Source organism: Hippopotamus amphibius, chromosome 2, assembly GCF_030028045.1.
Source record: "Hippopotamus amphibius kiboko isolate mHipAmp2 chromosome 2, mHipAmp2.hap2, whole genome shotgun sequence".
NCBI classification, from domain to species: Eukaryota; Metazoa; Chordata; class Mammalia; order Artiodactyla; family Hippopotamidae; genus Hippopotamus; species Hippopotamus amphibius.
In genome coordinates, this window is record NC_080187.1 from 28,350,676 (window position 1) to 28,366,944 (window position 16,269).

Below are 16,269 nucleotides of genomic sequence, written 5' to 3' on the forward strand. Positions count from 1 at the left end.
AGCTATTTCTTCCAAGCTTTGCATTCTAGTCAGACATATTTAACAGAAGCATTCCACAAATTTAAGTGTCCAAGAAAACAACTCCTCTTTCTTGTCTAAAAGAAACAAAGAATCAAGGAAATATTATTTGCCTAATAAATGCATTTCTTATATTACTACAGGAACTAAGAGCTTTTCCTTATAAAGATTTTAAATAATTCATAAAGGTAGTAAAAGTTCACATGAATGGATGGTTAAGTGCTAAAAAGTACCTTCAAATGTTGTCATGGAAACTTAAAACTTTGAAAAGGATTTATATTATCTTTTTATTCAGGTAAAAAAAGTGTTATTTCACCTTGCATTGTAAAATAAGGTTTAAAATTATCATTTAAAAAGTTACCACCCCAGATAGGATCCTTCTCTTTCATGAACTTTTTTTTTAAGGACTTTTATTGAGCTATAACTGACATACAATAAACTGCATATATTTAAAGTGTACAATTTTATATTTTTTTTCTTATTAGTAATGTATATATGGCAATCCCAATCTCCCAATTCATCCCACTAATGAACTTTTAAATTGTGGTACAACACACATAACAAAAAATTTACTATCTTAACCATTTCTAAGTGTACAGTTCAGCAGCATTAAGTCCATTCACACTGTTGTGCAACCATCGCCATCACCCACGCCAGATCTCTTCACCTTGCAAAACTGAAACTGTGGATAAAACAGTAGCTTCCCACTCCTCTCTCCCCACAGCCCTTGGCAACTACCATTTCATTTTCTGTCTCTGTGAATTTGACTCCTCTAAGTATCTCATATAAGAGGAATCATACAGTATTTGTCCTTTTGGGACCGGCTTATTTCATTTAACATAGTATAAGGTCCATCCATATTGTAGCATGTGTCGGAATTTCCTTCCTTTAAAAAAAAAAAAACTGTGGTAAAAACACATAACATAGGGACTTCCTAGGTAGCGTAGTGGTTGAGAATCCACCTGCCAACGCAGGGGACACGGGTTCGATCCCCGCTCCAGGAAGATCCCACATGCCGTGGAGCAACTAAGCCCGTGCGCCACAACTATTGAGCCTGCGCTTTAGAGCCTGTGAGCCACAACTATTGAGCCCATGTGCTGCAACAACTGAAGCCCATGCACCTAGAGCCCGTGCTCCACAACAAGGGAAGCCACGGCAATGAGGAGCCTGCACACCACAACGAAGAGTAGCCCCCACTCACCACAACTAAAAAGAAAGCCCACGCACAGCAAAAAAAGACCCAACATAGCCAATAAAATAAATTAAAAACAAACAAAAAAAACCCCAAAAAAACACATAACATAAAATGTACCATCTTAAGCACATTTTAAAGTGTATGCTAATGTTAACTACACGTACATTGTTGTGCAATAGATCTACAGAATTTTTTCACCTTGCAAAACTGAAACTCTATACCCACTGAATAGCGTCTTCTCATTTCTCCTTCCCCCTAGCCCCTGGCAACCACCATTCTACCTTTAAAGTAGTGGTCCCCAACCTTTTTCGTGGAAGACAATTTTTCCACAGATGGGGGGTGGGGTGGGGGTGTCTAGGGAGCATGGTTTAGGCAGTAAGGTGAGTGATGGGGAGCAGAAGAGGAAGCTTCGCTCACTAGCCGGCCTGCCACTCACCTCCTGTTGTGCAGTCCGATTCCTAACAGGCCTCAGGTGGTATCGGTCTGCAGCCCGGGGGTTGGGGACCCCTGCTTTAAAAAGTCTGATTATTTAGATACCTCATATAAGTGTAATCATGCAGCATTTGTCTTTTTGTGACTAGCTTACTTCACCTAGCATAATATCCTCAGAGTTCATCCATGTTATAGTATATAACAGGATTTCCTTATTTTTTAAGGCTAATATTTCATTGTATTTTTGATATATACCACATTTTCTTTATCCGTTCATCCGTCAATGGACATTTAGATTGCTTCTACCTCTTGGCAGAATAATGCTGCAATGAACATGAGTGTGCAAATATCTCTTTGAAATCCTGCCATCAATTCTTCTAGAAGTGGGATTTTTGGGTCATATAGCAATCTATTTTTTTCTAAGACTTAACTTTTTTTTGAGACGTTTACATTCACAGCAAAACTGAGAAAAAGGTACAGAGATTTCCCATATACCTCATACCCCCACTTATGCCTAGCCTCCACCATTACCAACATTTTCCCACCAGAGTGGTATGTTTGATACAACTGATCAACCTACAATGACAAATCATAATTGCTCAAAGTCCATAGTCACATTAGGGTTCACTCTTGGTGCTGTACACTCTATGGGCATGGACAAACGTATAATGACATGTATCCATCATGATAGCATCAGACAAAGTATTTTCACTGCCCTAGAAATCCTCTTGGTAATTCCATTTTTTAATTTTTGAGGAACTTCATTCTGTTCTCCATAGCAGACACACCATTTTACATTCCAACCAACAGTACACAAGGATTCCAATTTGTAACATTCTGTTTTTATTGTTTTTATAGTAGCCATCCCAATGGGTGTGAGGTGGTATCTCACTGTGGTTTCAACCTGCATTTCCCTTATGATTAGTGATGTATACTTCTTTTCATATCCTTATTATTGGCCATTCATATTTTTTTTTGGAGAAATGTCTACTCAAGTCCCTTGCCCATTTCTTAATTAGAGTGTAGGTTTCTTCTTGCTGTTGAGTTGTAGGAGTTCTGTACATATTTGGGATAGTAACCCCTTACCAGATACAAAGATTTGCAAATATTTTCTCCTGTTCCATGGGTTGCCTTTCACTGTGTCAAGTGTGTGTCTGACTCACAGAAGTTTTAAATTTTGATAAGTTCAATTTATCTACATTTTCTTTTGTTGCCTGTACTTTTGGTTCACATCCAAGAAATTATTGCCAAATCCAATGTTAGGAAGCTTTCTCATGTTCTCTTCTAGGAGTTTTGCAGTATTCTCATGCATTAGGGTTCTTTCATGGACAACAATTCTCTTACAGGTCTGGAAAGTTCCCACTTAAACCTAAATTATCTCTTAAAGATAAACCTCTCTGAAGTTAATGACTGAGAGCCATGTATTTGAGGTCAAAGAACTGTGTATTTTCTAACAGAAATACAGCTGTAACAACAAATGGACACAGATAACAATAAAAATGATCTGCACCTTCCGAATCAATTTGTACTTTCAGGTTTAACTCACCAATCCAAAAACCAATATAGATTCTTTTGAGAAATTCAGGAATTTCAACTTAGGGTTGCTGTTAAAATTAAAGCGTTTAGGCCCCTACACCAAAGGCTCTCTCTCTATTACAATTCTATAGTTTTCTATTTGCCTTTTTAAATTATCCTCTCCATCCTTCATTGCCATGCCTTTTGATGCTGTCATTATTATTACCTTTTGAAAATGTCTAATCCGTTAACTTATTTTGCAAACAGCTGCCTCAAAAGCCTAAGGGTGCCTTGTCATTAGGTACAAATCTAAGAGGTCTGTTTTCTGAAATAATGTTTATCCATTAATACTCTTGAATACCCACTTTGTGCAAGATACTATGGGTAACACAAAGCTGCAAAACTCACCAGGAGGGGCTTCTTATCAGGGCCTACTAAGGCCATTCTCAGTATCACATTCACGTACAAGGATAGGGGCCTGGAAACACAGCATAAAAGCAGGGCAGCATGGGGCATTTCTCCCCAGTGGATCGTCACAGCAGGCAATACAGCCGAAAAGGAACTGGCTCTCTTCTGGCCCTCCGGATGATGTGTCAGGTTCAAGAGACCAAGACTCACATGCACTAGGTCCCAGAGAACATGTTAGAAGATGTTCAATACTACATCATAGTTTTGAATGCCAGGGTATGACACACAGAGTTTTATTTTACTTTTTTACCACTGACTTCTGAATAAGAGATTAACATGATTGAAACTCTAGGAATATTAATACGGCAGCAACATGCAAGGGGGCTAGAAGTTAGACACTGGAGACAGGAAGAGTACTACATTTCATTGGTAGAAGAATAATAGTAATAACAATAATGTAATAGCAGTAGCTAACACTTTTTTTTTAAACAACTTATATTGGCCAAACACTGTTCTAATCATTTTTCATGTATTAACTCCTCACAACAACTCTATGAGGTACTTTAGGTACAAATATTATCCCTATCTCATAGATGGGGAAATTGAGGCATGGAGAGATTAAGTAAATTGCCCACGGTCTCACAGGAATTAAGTAACAGGACCAACATTTGAACCCAGATAATCTAGCTCAAGTCTATACTATTAACCACTCAATGATACCACTTCTCAGAGTTCACTATGTGTACTCACAGTGGCTAATATTTTAGGAAAACCCTTAAGGAGTAACTCATCCATCCCTGAAACCTGATAATGACAGGGAAGATAGTTCTGGTATTAGACTCAGCAAATCAACACATGTGAGACTAGAAAATGAGACCTTAAAGAATAGTTGGTATCTCTTTATCCAATGCCCACCAAGTGCCCAGTATTCTTCATGCATCATCTCAGTCAATCCTTATACCAACCTAAGAGAGGGGCACTATTTTAAACCTACCTCTTTTCAGATGAGGAAATCTAGGCTCAGAGAGTCTCTACCTTCTGTCCCTCATTACACAGCCAGCCAGTGACAGAAGCAGAAGTAGAATCCAGATCCAAATCAATCCCATGCTCTTCCCACTATGTTATGTGGAGGGCATGTAGCAATGGGACAGGAATACTGCCAGTCTGGAAGGCTGCAGTCCTTCTACCCTCAGAAGGCTAGCACCCCCATCTGAAACACTCTGGAGCCCTGCTGGTATGTGTACAGTTATGTCCCTGGACTGTTTCTCCACCCAGCTATAAGTTACACCAGGTGGATCCCTGAGTCAGCCCTTGTTCCAAAGCTAGAACTAGCCTGTGAGTTTGGGCAGGACTGAGGCAGCTCTGAGGATTCTTACACACAAAATACAAGCATGAAACCGCATGGAAAAATACAGGCTTGAGGGACTATCACTGTGCAGCCCTCCAAGAGAGGTTAAAAAAAAATTCTCTGAAGAGAACTGCTGTGAGTCATAAGGAGCTGAGGATAGCACCTGGAGATTAGCAACCCAGGAGAAAAGAGCTAGAGTTCAGGAAATTAACTATGCTTGTTTTCTCACGAAATTTCCATGTTTAACCTCAAAGTTTCTCAAAACTTATCTCTTTGAAAAATGGTTACGACATAATGTCTAATTAAAAAAGCAAAACACAAAATTATATATACACTAACACACTGAAAAATGGTGGAATTTTCCCTTTTACTTCACTATTTTTTTTCCTGAACTTTTCAAATTTCCTACAACAGACATATACTACATCCAGGGGTAAAAGCAAAATAAACTAATTGAAATACTTTTAACCTATACTTAGGAAGAGGGGGGAAAAAACCCGCAATTTCCTATAGAGTAGTCTAATAATTCCCAAATACTCAAACAGGTTACATCAAAACCACCTTAAACATTTGTAAAAAAAAATACGAATTTCCAGAGCCCAAAGACTTACTCATTCAGAATTTCCCTGGGTGGGGCCCAGGAATCTGGAGTTTCAACACGCTTCCTAAGTGACTATAATAATTTATATCAGGGAAGTCCAAAAGTTCTTTCACTTCTCTTTTTCTTTCTATGGTTCTTTGATGATTTATTTAACACTAGGACAAATTTATATTGAAAGACAAACACATAATATTTTACAGTGACTGGGCTATAGACTTGAATGGCCTAATAGCTCACCATTTATCTCTGCAAACTTCTGAACATCACTTAGGGTTTTCAGTTCTTGTCTTGGACATGCTGCTACACACAGTGCTACAGACTTGATCTTCCGGTTTATCAAGTCCAGATTACATGGATCCAAAAAGAATACATACCTAAAGCATGAAGAAAAATATTGAGATGTTATTTCACAAAACACAGTCTGGTCCACTGTATATTTGAATAAACCTAAGAGCAAAGAACATCTTATTCCATTCTCCTTCACAAATTTAATCACAGATGAACAAACATTTCACAAATCTAATCACATGAATTTTTAAAAAAATAATTGCTTATAAATACACTGTTAACAATGGGGATGGAGGAAGTACAGGATTCCTGTTTTTCGTGATCTATTTTTCTAATATTTAAAATTTTGTAATGTGTATTTTATAATTAGAAATTATCTATTTTAGTTTTTTAAAAATAACTAACTTTAGTTTTATTTTTCTGACAAAGCTATACCCCCCAGAATTACCGAAATACTGCTATATAACAAGAATTATAATTTAAACATAAACATATATAATATGTATTGTTATAAAAATAAATATATATATACAAGGTGTAGCCAAGATGGCTTGAGTAGGAAGACCCTGAGTTTATCCCCATAGGCACATGAAAATTACAAGAGCAACTATTGATGAGAATGACCTGATGACTGGCAGAAAAGATTTCCCACAACTAAAGATATAAAGAAGGAATCACAATGAGATGAATGGGGGTGGAGATGTGGTACAGGTAAGATCCATACCCTTGGGTAGGCATCCCACAAATGGGAGGATAATCTCCTTGGGATTCTCCCCAAGGAGAGAGGAATCCAAGCCCCATTATGGACCCCCAACCCAGGGACCCTGCACCAGGAAGACAAGCCTCCAGAACATTTGGCTTTGAAGGCCAGCAGGGTTTGCACACAGGAGAGTCAGAGGGCAGTAGGAAACAGACTCCACTCTTAAAGGATACACATAAAATCTTACGTGCTCCAAAACCCAACACAGATATAGTAATCTGAAATAAGTCTGGGTCAGACCCACCTGCTGATCTTGGAGAGCCTCCTAGACAGGTAGGGAGCAATTTCAACCCACCTGGGGACATGATTGCTGGTCACAGACATTTTGGGGAACTTGTTCTACCACAAAGACACTGCTGCTGAAAAGTACCATTTTGGAGTCCTCCCTCTAGCCATGTTAGCATCAGGGGCTTATCTGCTCACTAGCTGGTTGCCTCACTCTCAGGACCCACCCAAGACAAGCAGTCAGCCATACAGGGACCTAACCTCACCATCCAATGGGCCAGCACCAGCCTCAAGACTCACCAAACTTTGCAGCCACCCATGCTGGGACCTGGCCCTGCCCACCAGCAGACTGGCATTAGCGCCAGACCCCTTGGGACCCACTGTCAGCCATGCCAGGACCCACACCCACCCACCAAAAACATTAAACATTGCAGGGGGAGGAGGGTATTAAAATTCCAGGGTTGTCTAAATGTCCATCAACAGATAAATGGATAAAGGATATGTGGTACATATAAATAATGGAATATTACCCAGCCATAAAAAGGAATGAAACTGAGTTATTTGTAGTGAGGTGAATGGACCTAGAGTCTGTCATACAGAGTGAAGTAAGTCAGAAAGAGAAAAACAAATACTGTATGCTAACACATATATATATGGAATCTAAAAAAATGGTACTGATGAACCTAGTGGCAAGGCAAGAATAAAGATGCAGATGTAGAGAATGGACTTGAAGACATGGAAGCGGGGCGGGGGCGGGGAGCTGGACGAAGTGAGAGAATAGCATCAATATATATACACTACCAAATGTAAAATAGATGGCTAGTGGAAAGTTGCTACATAGCACAGGGAAATCAGCTCTATGCTTGGTGATGACCTAGAGGGGTAGGATAGGGAGGGTGGGAGGGAGGCTCGAGAGGGAGGGGATATGGGAATATATGTACAAATACAGCTGATTCACTTTGTTGTACAACAGAAACTGGTACAGCATTGTAAAGCAATTATACTCCAATAAAGATCTGAGGGAAAAAAACTGCAGGGTTGTTAGAATGTGTTTGAACTTAAGAGATCATCAACTTAAAATAATCATGTATAAATATATGCTGTTATATATAAACCTCATAATAATTACAAATCAATAATCTGTAATAGATACATAAAAAAAGAGAAAGAAATTCAAACATAACACTAAAGATAGTCACCAAATAACAAGGGAAGAGAGGAAAGGAAGAAGAAAGGAACAGACAGAACTACAAAAACAACCAGAAAACAATTAACAAAATGGGAATAAGTACATACCTATTAATAATTATTTAAATGCGAATGGATTAAATTCTCTAATCAAAAGACACAGAGTTGCTAAATGGATAAAAAAATAAAACCCATCTATATGCTGCCTACAAGAGACACACTTCAGATCTAAAAAGATACAGACTGAAAGTGGAGGGATAGAAAAAGGTATTCCATGTAAATGGAAACAAAAAGAAAGCTGGGGTAACAATACTCAGAACAGACAAAATAGACTTTAAAACAAAGACTGCAACAAGAAACAAAGAAGCATATTACATAATGATCAAGGGATTGATCCAAGAAGCAGATATAACAATTGCAAATAATTACATACCCAACACAGGAGCACTTAAACACACAAAGCAAGTATCAGCAGACAAAAGGAGAAATGGACAGTAACACAATAATAGTAGGGGACTTTTACACCCCACTTATATCAATGGACAGAAAATCAATAAAACACTGGCCTTAAATGGCACATTAAATCAGATGGATTTAACTGATATGTAAAGAACATTCCATCCAAAAGCAGCAGAATACACATTCAAGTGCACACAGAACACTGTCCAGGATAGATCACATCCTAGGCCACAAAACAAATCTCAATAAATTTAAGAGTACTGAAACCATATCAAGTATCTTTTCTCACCACAATGGTAAGAGACTAGAAATCAACTATAGGAAAAAAAAAATGCAAAAGCCACAAACATGTGGAGGGTAAACAATATGCTACTAAACAAGCAATGAGTCACTAAAGAAATCACAGAGGAAATCAAAAAAATGCCTGGAGACAAATGATAACAGCAACACAACAATCCAAAATGTATGACATGCAGCAAATGCAGTTCTAGGAGGTAAGTTTATAGTGATTTAAGTTTACCTCAGGAAACAAGAAAAATTTCAGATAAAAAAACCTAACTATAAACCTAAGGAACTGGGAAAAGAAGAACAAACAAAACCCAAAGGTAATAAAAGAAAAGAAGTAATAAAGACCAGAGCAAAAATAAAATGAAATAGTAACTAAAAAAAATGAAAGAAGGGGCTTCCTAGGTGGCGCAGTGGTTGAGAATCCGCCTGCCAATGCAGAGGACACAGGTTCAATCCCTGCTCCAGGAAGATCCTACTTGCCACGGAGCAGATAAGCCCGTGTGCCAAAAATAAAATAAAATAAAATAAAATAAAAAAATAAATAAAAAAAAAATGAGAGAAAAGATCAATGAAACTAAGAGGAGTTTCTCTGAAAAGACAAACAAAATTGAGAAGCCTTTAGCCAGATCATCAAGAAAAACACAGAAGGCCCAAATAAATAAAATCATAAATGAAAGAGAAGTTACAACCAACACCACAAAAATACAAAGAATCACAAGAGATTACTGAATCAGGAAGAAACAGAAAATATGAGTACACTGATTACCAGTAACGAAATTGAATCAGCAATCAAAAAACTCCCAGCAAACCAAAGTCCAGGACCAGAAAGCTTCACAGGTGAATTCTACCAAACACTTAAAGAAGAATTAGCACCTATCCTTCTCAAACTATACCAAAAACTTGAAATGGAAGGAATGCTTCCCAACTCATTCTATGAGGTCAGCATCACCCTGATACCAAAACTAGACAAAGACATCACACACACAAAAAACAAAATCACAGGGCAATATCACTGAACATAGATGTGAAAATTCTCAACAAAATAATATCAGCAAACCAAATTCAATACATTAAAAGGATCATACATTATGATCAAATGGCATTTATCTGAGGGATGCAAGGATGATTTAACATCACTAAATCAATCAGTGTGATATGCCACACCAACAAACTGAAAAATCAAAATCACATGGTCAACTCAATAGATGTGGAAAAAAAACTTTTGGCATAATTCACTATCCATTTGTGATAAAAACTGTTAACGAAGTGGGCACAGAGGGAACATGCCTCAATATAATAAAGGCCATATATGACAAGCCCACAGTTAACATCATACTCAATGGTGAAAAGCTGAAAGCATTTCCTTTAAAATCAAGAACAAGACAAGGGTGCCCACTCTTGTCACTTTATTCAACACAATATTGGAAGTCTTAGCTACAGAAATCAGACGAGAAAAAGAAATAAAAGGAATCCAAACTGGAAAGGAAGAAGTAAAACTATCACTGTTAGCAGATGACTTGACACTATATACAGAAAATACTAACGACACTACCAAAAAACTATCAATATTAGAACTCAACAACGAATTCAGTAAAGTTGCAGTATAACAAAATTAATATACAGAAATCTGTTGTGCTTCTAGAGACTAAAAACAAATTATCACAATAAGAAATTAAGAAAACATCTCCATTTACAACAGTATTAAAAAAAAAAAAAAAAAACAGTGCTAGGAATAAATCTAACCTAAGGAGGTATGAGACCTATATTCAGAAAACTCTAAGACATCGATGAAAGAAACTGAAGATGACACAAACAAATGGAAAGATACACCATATACACCATACTCATGGACTGGAAGAATTAATATTGTTAAAATTACCATAATCCCCAACACAATCTACAGATTCAATGCAATCCCTATCAAAATATCAATGGCATTTTTCATGGAATTACAACAAATAATTCTAAAATTTGTATGGAAACACAAAAGTCCACAAATAGGCAAAACAATCTGAGAAAGAACAAAGCTGGAGGTATCATGCTCTCTCATTGCAAAGTGTACTACAAAGCTACAGTAATCAAAACAGTGTGGTACTTGCACACAAAAAAACAGAAAAATGGAACAGAATAGAGAGCCCAGAAATTAACCCATGCACTTATGATCTATGACAAAGAAGACAAGAATCTATGACAAAGAAGACAAGAATATACAATGAGAAGGCAGCCTCTTCAATACATGGTGTTAGGAAAATCGGATAGCCACATGCAAAAGAATTAAACTGGACTACTTTCTCACGCCATATACAAAAATAAACTCAAAATGGATTAAAGACTTAAATGTAGATCTGAAACCATAGAACTCCTAAAAAAAAACATAGGCAATATGCTATTAGACATTGATCTTAGCAATTTTTTGGATGTGTCTCCTCAAGCAAGGGAAACAAAAGCAAAAATAAACAAATGGGACTACATCAAACTAAAAAGCTTTTACACAGCAAGGAAACTATCAACAAAATGAAAAGGCTGCCTACTGAATGGCAAAAGATATTTGCAAATGATACGTCTAATCAGGGGTTAATATCCAAAATATACAAAGAACTCATATAACTCAACATTAAAAAAAACAAACAACCCAATTAAAAAATGGACAGAGGACCTGAACAGACAATTTCCCTAGAAGACATACAGATGGCCAACAGGGACATGAAAAGATGTTCAATGTCACTAATCATCAGTGAAATGCAAATCAAAACCATAATAAGATATCACCTTACACCTGTCAAAATGACTATTATCAAAAAGGCAACAAGTAACATGTGTTGGCAAGGATGTGGAGAAATGTACTCATGTACTCATGTACTGTTACTAGGAATATAAATTGGTACAGCCACAATGGAAAATAGCACCGAGGTTCCTAAAAAAATTAAAAATAGAACTACCACATGAACCTGCAATTCCACTCCTGGGTATTTTTCCAAAGAAAACTAAACCACTAATTCGAAAAGATATATGCACCCTATGTTTACTGCAGCATTATTCACAATAGCCAAGATATGGAAGCAACCTAAGTGCCCATGATAGGTAAATGGATAAAGAAGATGTGCTATTTTTATGTATGTATAATGGAATATTACTCAGCCATAAAAAAAAGAATGAAATAATGCCAGCTGTAACAACACAGATGGACCTAGAGGGTATTATGCTAAGTGAAATAAGTCAGACAGTGAAAGACAAATACCATTGATTGCACTTACATGTGGAATCTAAAAAGCAAAACAATTGAACAAACATAACAAAACAGAAACAGACTGATAGATAAAGGGAACAAACAGGTGCTTTCCAGAGGGGCTGGGAGAGGCGAGGGATGAGTGAGATAGGTAATGGAGGTTAAAAGGTATGAAATTCCAGTTACAAAATAAATGAGTCACAGGAATGAAACATATAGCATGGGAAACAGAGTTAATATTATTGTAATATCTTTGTACAGTGATAGATAGTAACTACTTATCATGGTGTTCATTTTGTAATGTACAGAAATATCAAATCACTATGTTGTGCACCTGGAACTAACACCTTGTAGGTCAATTATACTCCAATTAAAAAAAGAAAAAGAAAAGGGGGGGGGTGGGCAGCGGAATTTCCTGGCAGTCCAGAGGTTAGAACTCCAAGTTTTCATTGCTGAGAGCCCAGGTTCGATCCATGGTTGAGGAACTAAGATCCCACGGGGCAAGTGGCATGGTCAAAAATTAAAACAAAAAATTAATGGGTAAAAAATATCTTACTGTTTTAGTTGCATTTTTGATGAGTTTAAACATTACTTCATATATTGTTCATTTGCATTTTCAAAATTTTCTGTATCTTTTGCTTGTTTTTAAAATTGAGGTGTTCTACGACTCACTGAATCATAACAACTTTGTATATAAAGGGTATTAAATTTTTGTTAAGGCTGATACAAGTATTTTTCATGATTTGCCAACTGTCATTTTGAAATAGTTTTCTATTTTTGTCATCAAACCTCTTCCGTTTTATTTTTGTGATTAGTTCACTATTTTTTTATGCTTCAAAAAGTAGCTCCCCATTCCCATATCGAATGTTTCATAGATAGAGTTTGCTGTATGGAAAAGAGAGAAAAGATGTCACTTTAGTTTTTCTAAGTAATTAACCAATTGCCCTAGTGCTGTTTTTAAACTATGAGGATGAGTCAAAAATTATCCGCACTCTGGCTGTAGAATTTATAGAAGTTTTAATACAACCACAGAGTGCGGATAATTTTTGACTCACCCTCATATTATTTCCTGTTCATAGCGTGTTGTCACTCTTCTATACTAGAGGATACAGGTTTATGTTCTCTACTTCGTTTCACTGATTCGTCTGAATATTCTGGTGTTAGTAAAAAAAAAAAAATTGAAAAAAGGACATATAAAGTTGAGCTAATGAATATACAATTATAAAAATGCATTATAAAATTATATAAAATTTAATATATAAAGTTGAATATAGATTAGAGGAAAATACACCACCAGTTCAACTACAGTCACCTCTGGGTGTTAGAATAAAGTGATTTCAATTTTTTTTTTCTACTTTTTAGAATTCTTATTTTTTAAAACAAATGTAAATTACTTTTGAGTTATGATAACTAAAATAAATGTTATTTACTAAAAAGGTCTATTTCACATAAACAAAATAATTCCCAAATCCTAAATTATCCTCTGTGTTTCCATTTATATTTTAGGAAAGAGAAAATTAATTAGAAATTACATCAAAACATTTTTTTAATGTTATAAGGTAGAAGAGATGACAAAGATTGCAGATGTTATCATTTACCCAAAGAGAAAGTAAGAGCCAAATACTCTCAACTGAGATAAGCAAAGTCTAATATGATTGATCCAGGGGAAGAGTACAAGTAGGGATACTTGCTTCCAAGATAAGAGTTACAGAACCTCCAGCTCTGGGTTCTACTCTACTAGGTCCATGGAAAGTTTTATAAAGTAACATATCTTCCAATAACCTTTCCCACACTGTTAAATTCTGTTGCTTTACAAAATACGATTCAAGTCAGGAAATATAACCGAATACAAGAATTAGGTGAGAAAAATGAAAAGCAAAAAGATAAAGTCAATATATATGCTCAAATGGATCTATAAAGGGATGTCAGGAAAAAAATTAAACAGAAAAAAGAAAAAAGTTGGGAGTGGGGGCTATGACAGACCAGGAAGGCCTTTGCAGGTGGAATAACCACTGAACACTTCAGTGGAGCTGGAGACCAGGAACCCAGCATGAAGGCCAAGTATAAGCTACAAACCACCAAACTGGAAAAAAAAAAAATGAATTTTTTTGTAACTCTGTCAGTGACTCTTAACACCATTAATGTTCTACATAGATAAAAAGAAAGAAAAGAAGTCAGGCAGAAAGATATGGCTTGGAAGTGGATTCATTATCTGATAACAAAGGATCTAGGGCATAGAGAAAACTTTCTGGCAGCGTTTGTGTGGAAACAATCATTCCCTTACTAACTCTCCCTCCATCTGTCCTGTACATCTTACCGGGCGTGCCTACGCCTGGGACCCTGTGCAATGAACTGCTCAAAGCCAGCCACTGGGCAGGGAACATGCTGGTCCTTGAGGAAGGTGTCCTAGAACCACTAAATCATTTACTACCACCACCACAATCACCACCACTAATAACAGCACTATTAATGAAACTAATGGTAGCTGACATTCACTGAGTACTTACTATGTACCAGACACTGTATTAAACTCTTTATACATATGAACTCATTTATCCTCACAACAGTCCTGTTGTGTGTTTCCACGTGTGTGTTTGGGGTGGGGGTGGGGCAGGCAGTAGACCTAGGGTGAGGTAGAGAAGTCAACTGTATAGTTATGTGATGAGCAATGTGTTAAGAAATATCTGGAGAACTCATGACAGTAAAAAAAACACAACAAAAAATATGCTTGGGTAATAGAGAAAGCCCGAGGTTTCCAGGGTCTTGCAGACAGCTGGGTTTAGACTGGATCAGTGACAGTGCCTCTTACAGCTTCCTGAGAACAGATGCTTTGTCTGATTGTCCTGCAAGCTTCTGCCCCCTCCAAGGCCAGAAGTGCCCTCACTTTATTTCCAACTTTTTAATATCTTAAAGCACACTCCCTTGATTTATACTAGTGACTGGGCAGCAGCCTTATACCACACCTGGGTCAGACCAATCTGAGCTTGCTTTCTGATTCCCTTTCTTAGTCCTCTGACCTTGGGGAATATATTTATCCTTCTGAGCCTGTTTCCTTACCTGTAAAACTGCATACCACCTATTTTATACTTTGTTGTAATGTTGTTGACAATGTACATAAAGCATCTAACATGCAGTATATACTCAAGTGATTCACATCATTAAGAAACTGACTTGCCTTTCACAAATTTTACATTTCATAGTAAGGCACTAAATTCAACACTTTCTGATATGGCCATAAAACAGGACTATAATACTAGGGTTTAGCTTTCATTTGGAAGAAAAATCTGTGTAGGTGTATTCATGACTGTTAGGGAATTAGCCTTGATAAGAACTAAGCAGGTCTCCAGAACTGATCTAGCACAAAGAAAACAATATTAAGAAGGAAAGCAGGATTCTACAATGACTATACTACTGTAAAATTAACACTGCACATTTTTTACCCTGTGTGTATGGTTTGGAAGAATCTGCTTCAATAGAACTACAAAAATGGCAGTGAAATGGTATCCCTAGGAATTACACCCACATACATACACATCGTTAAACTCAAAAGTCACCCAGCTCCACAGTCTAAGAATACAATAAACTTAATTCCCTACATATTTCCCATATTCAAATGCATATACACATAACACATGTGCACATACACAATGTTTGAAATAATTTGTAGCTTTTAGATTTAGATTCTATCAACACTTACTGAATGTCTGGGTGCTGGGAACTGTCACATTAATGACTTTATTTGATCCTCACAACAACTTTATGAGACAGAGAGCTTAGCCTTCCACAGAAGACAAAACTGAGACTAACTCAGTTTTGCAGGAGGGACTAACTACATGGCCCAAGAGAGCTAGCAGGCAGGTGCCAGAGTTATGAAATCAAACCTAGTCCTCTGACTCTGAGTTTCACTCTATTCACAATCTGCTCTATTCTTAAAACATTTCCCACAAATACAATTAAGAATTTAACTGTTCTATATTAACTCTGAATATTGTTTCTGGCATTCTGAAGTTCATCCAATCCATGGCAACGTGTCTATAAGTAATTATATTTTAACTAATTGGTATTCAACTGAATATTTACAGAGTAGGAAAAATGCTTGTATTAAACAGACATTTAGGATTCATTAAAACTGTACTTTTCTTGCCTTTCGATTTGAAAATGCCCTTGGCCTGGTAAATAAAACCTTACATTAGTTTCAGTTTTCACTTCAAAACGAACTATATGTGGCAATTTTATTTTTTTGAAATGAAACAAATAACCAACTCTCAAATAAGCATGGCATTGGTGGATTTTTATAACAAATCAACAGATAAGTGTT

At 36.7% G+C, this 16,269-nt stretch overlaps 1 protein-coding gene across 4 annotated transcripts in view; it reads right to left on the reverse strand.

Moving 5' to 3' along the window:
* Window positions 1-16,269, reverse strand: part of SLC44A1 (solute carrier family 44 member 1) — a 195,727-nt gene that overhangs the window by 98,763 nt on the left and 80,695 nt on the right. For all 4 annotated transcript variants that reach the window (XM_057720151.1, XM_057720150.1, XM_057720148.1 and 1 more), the window contains exon 4: window positions 5,755-5,891. In XM_057720151.1, the coding sequence (XP_057576134.1) occupies window positions 5,755-5,891 (137 nt within the window). The remainder of the gene's footprint in view (window positions 1-5,754; window positions 5,892-16,269) is intronic.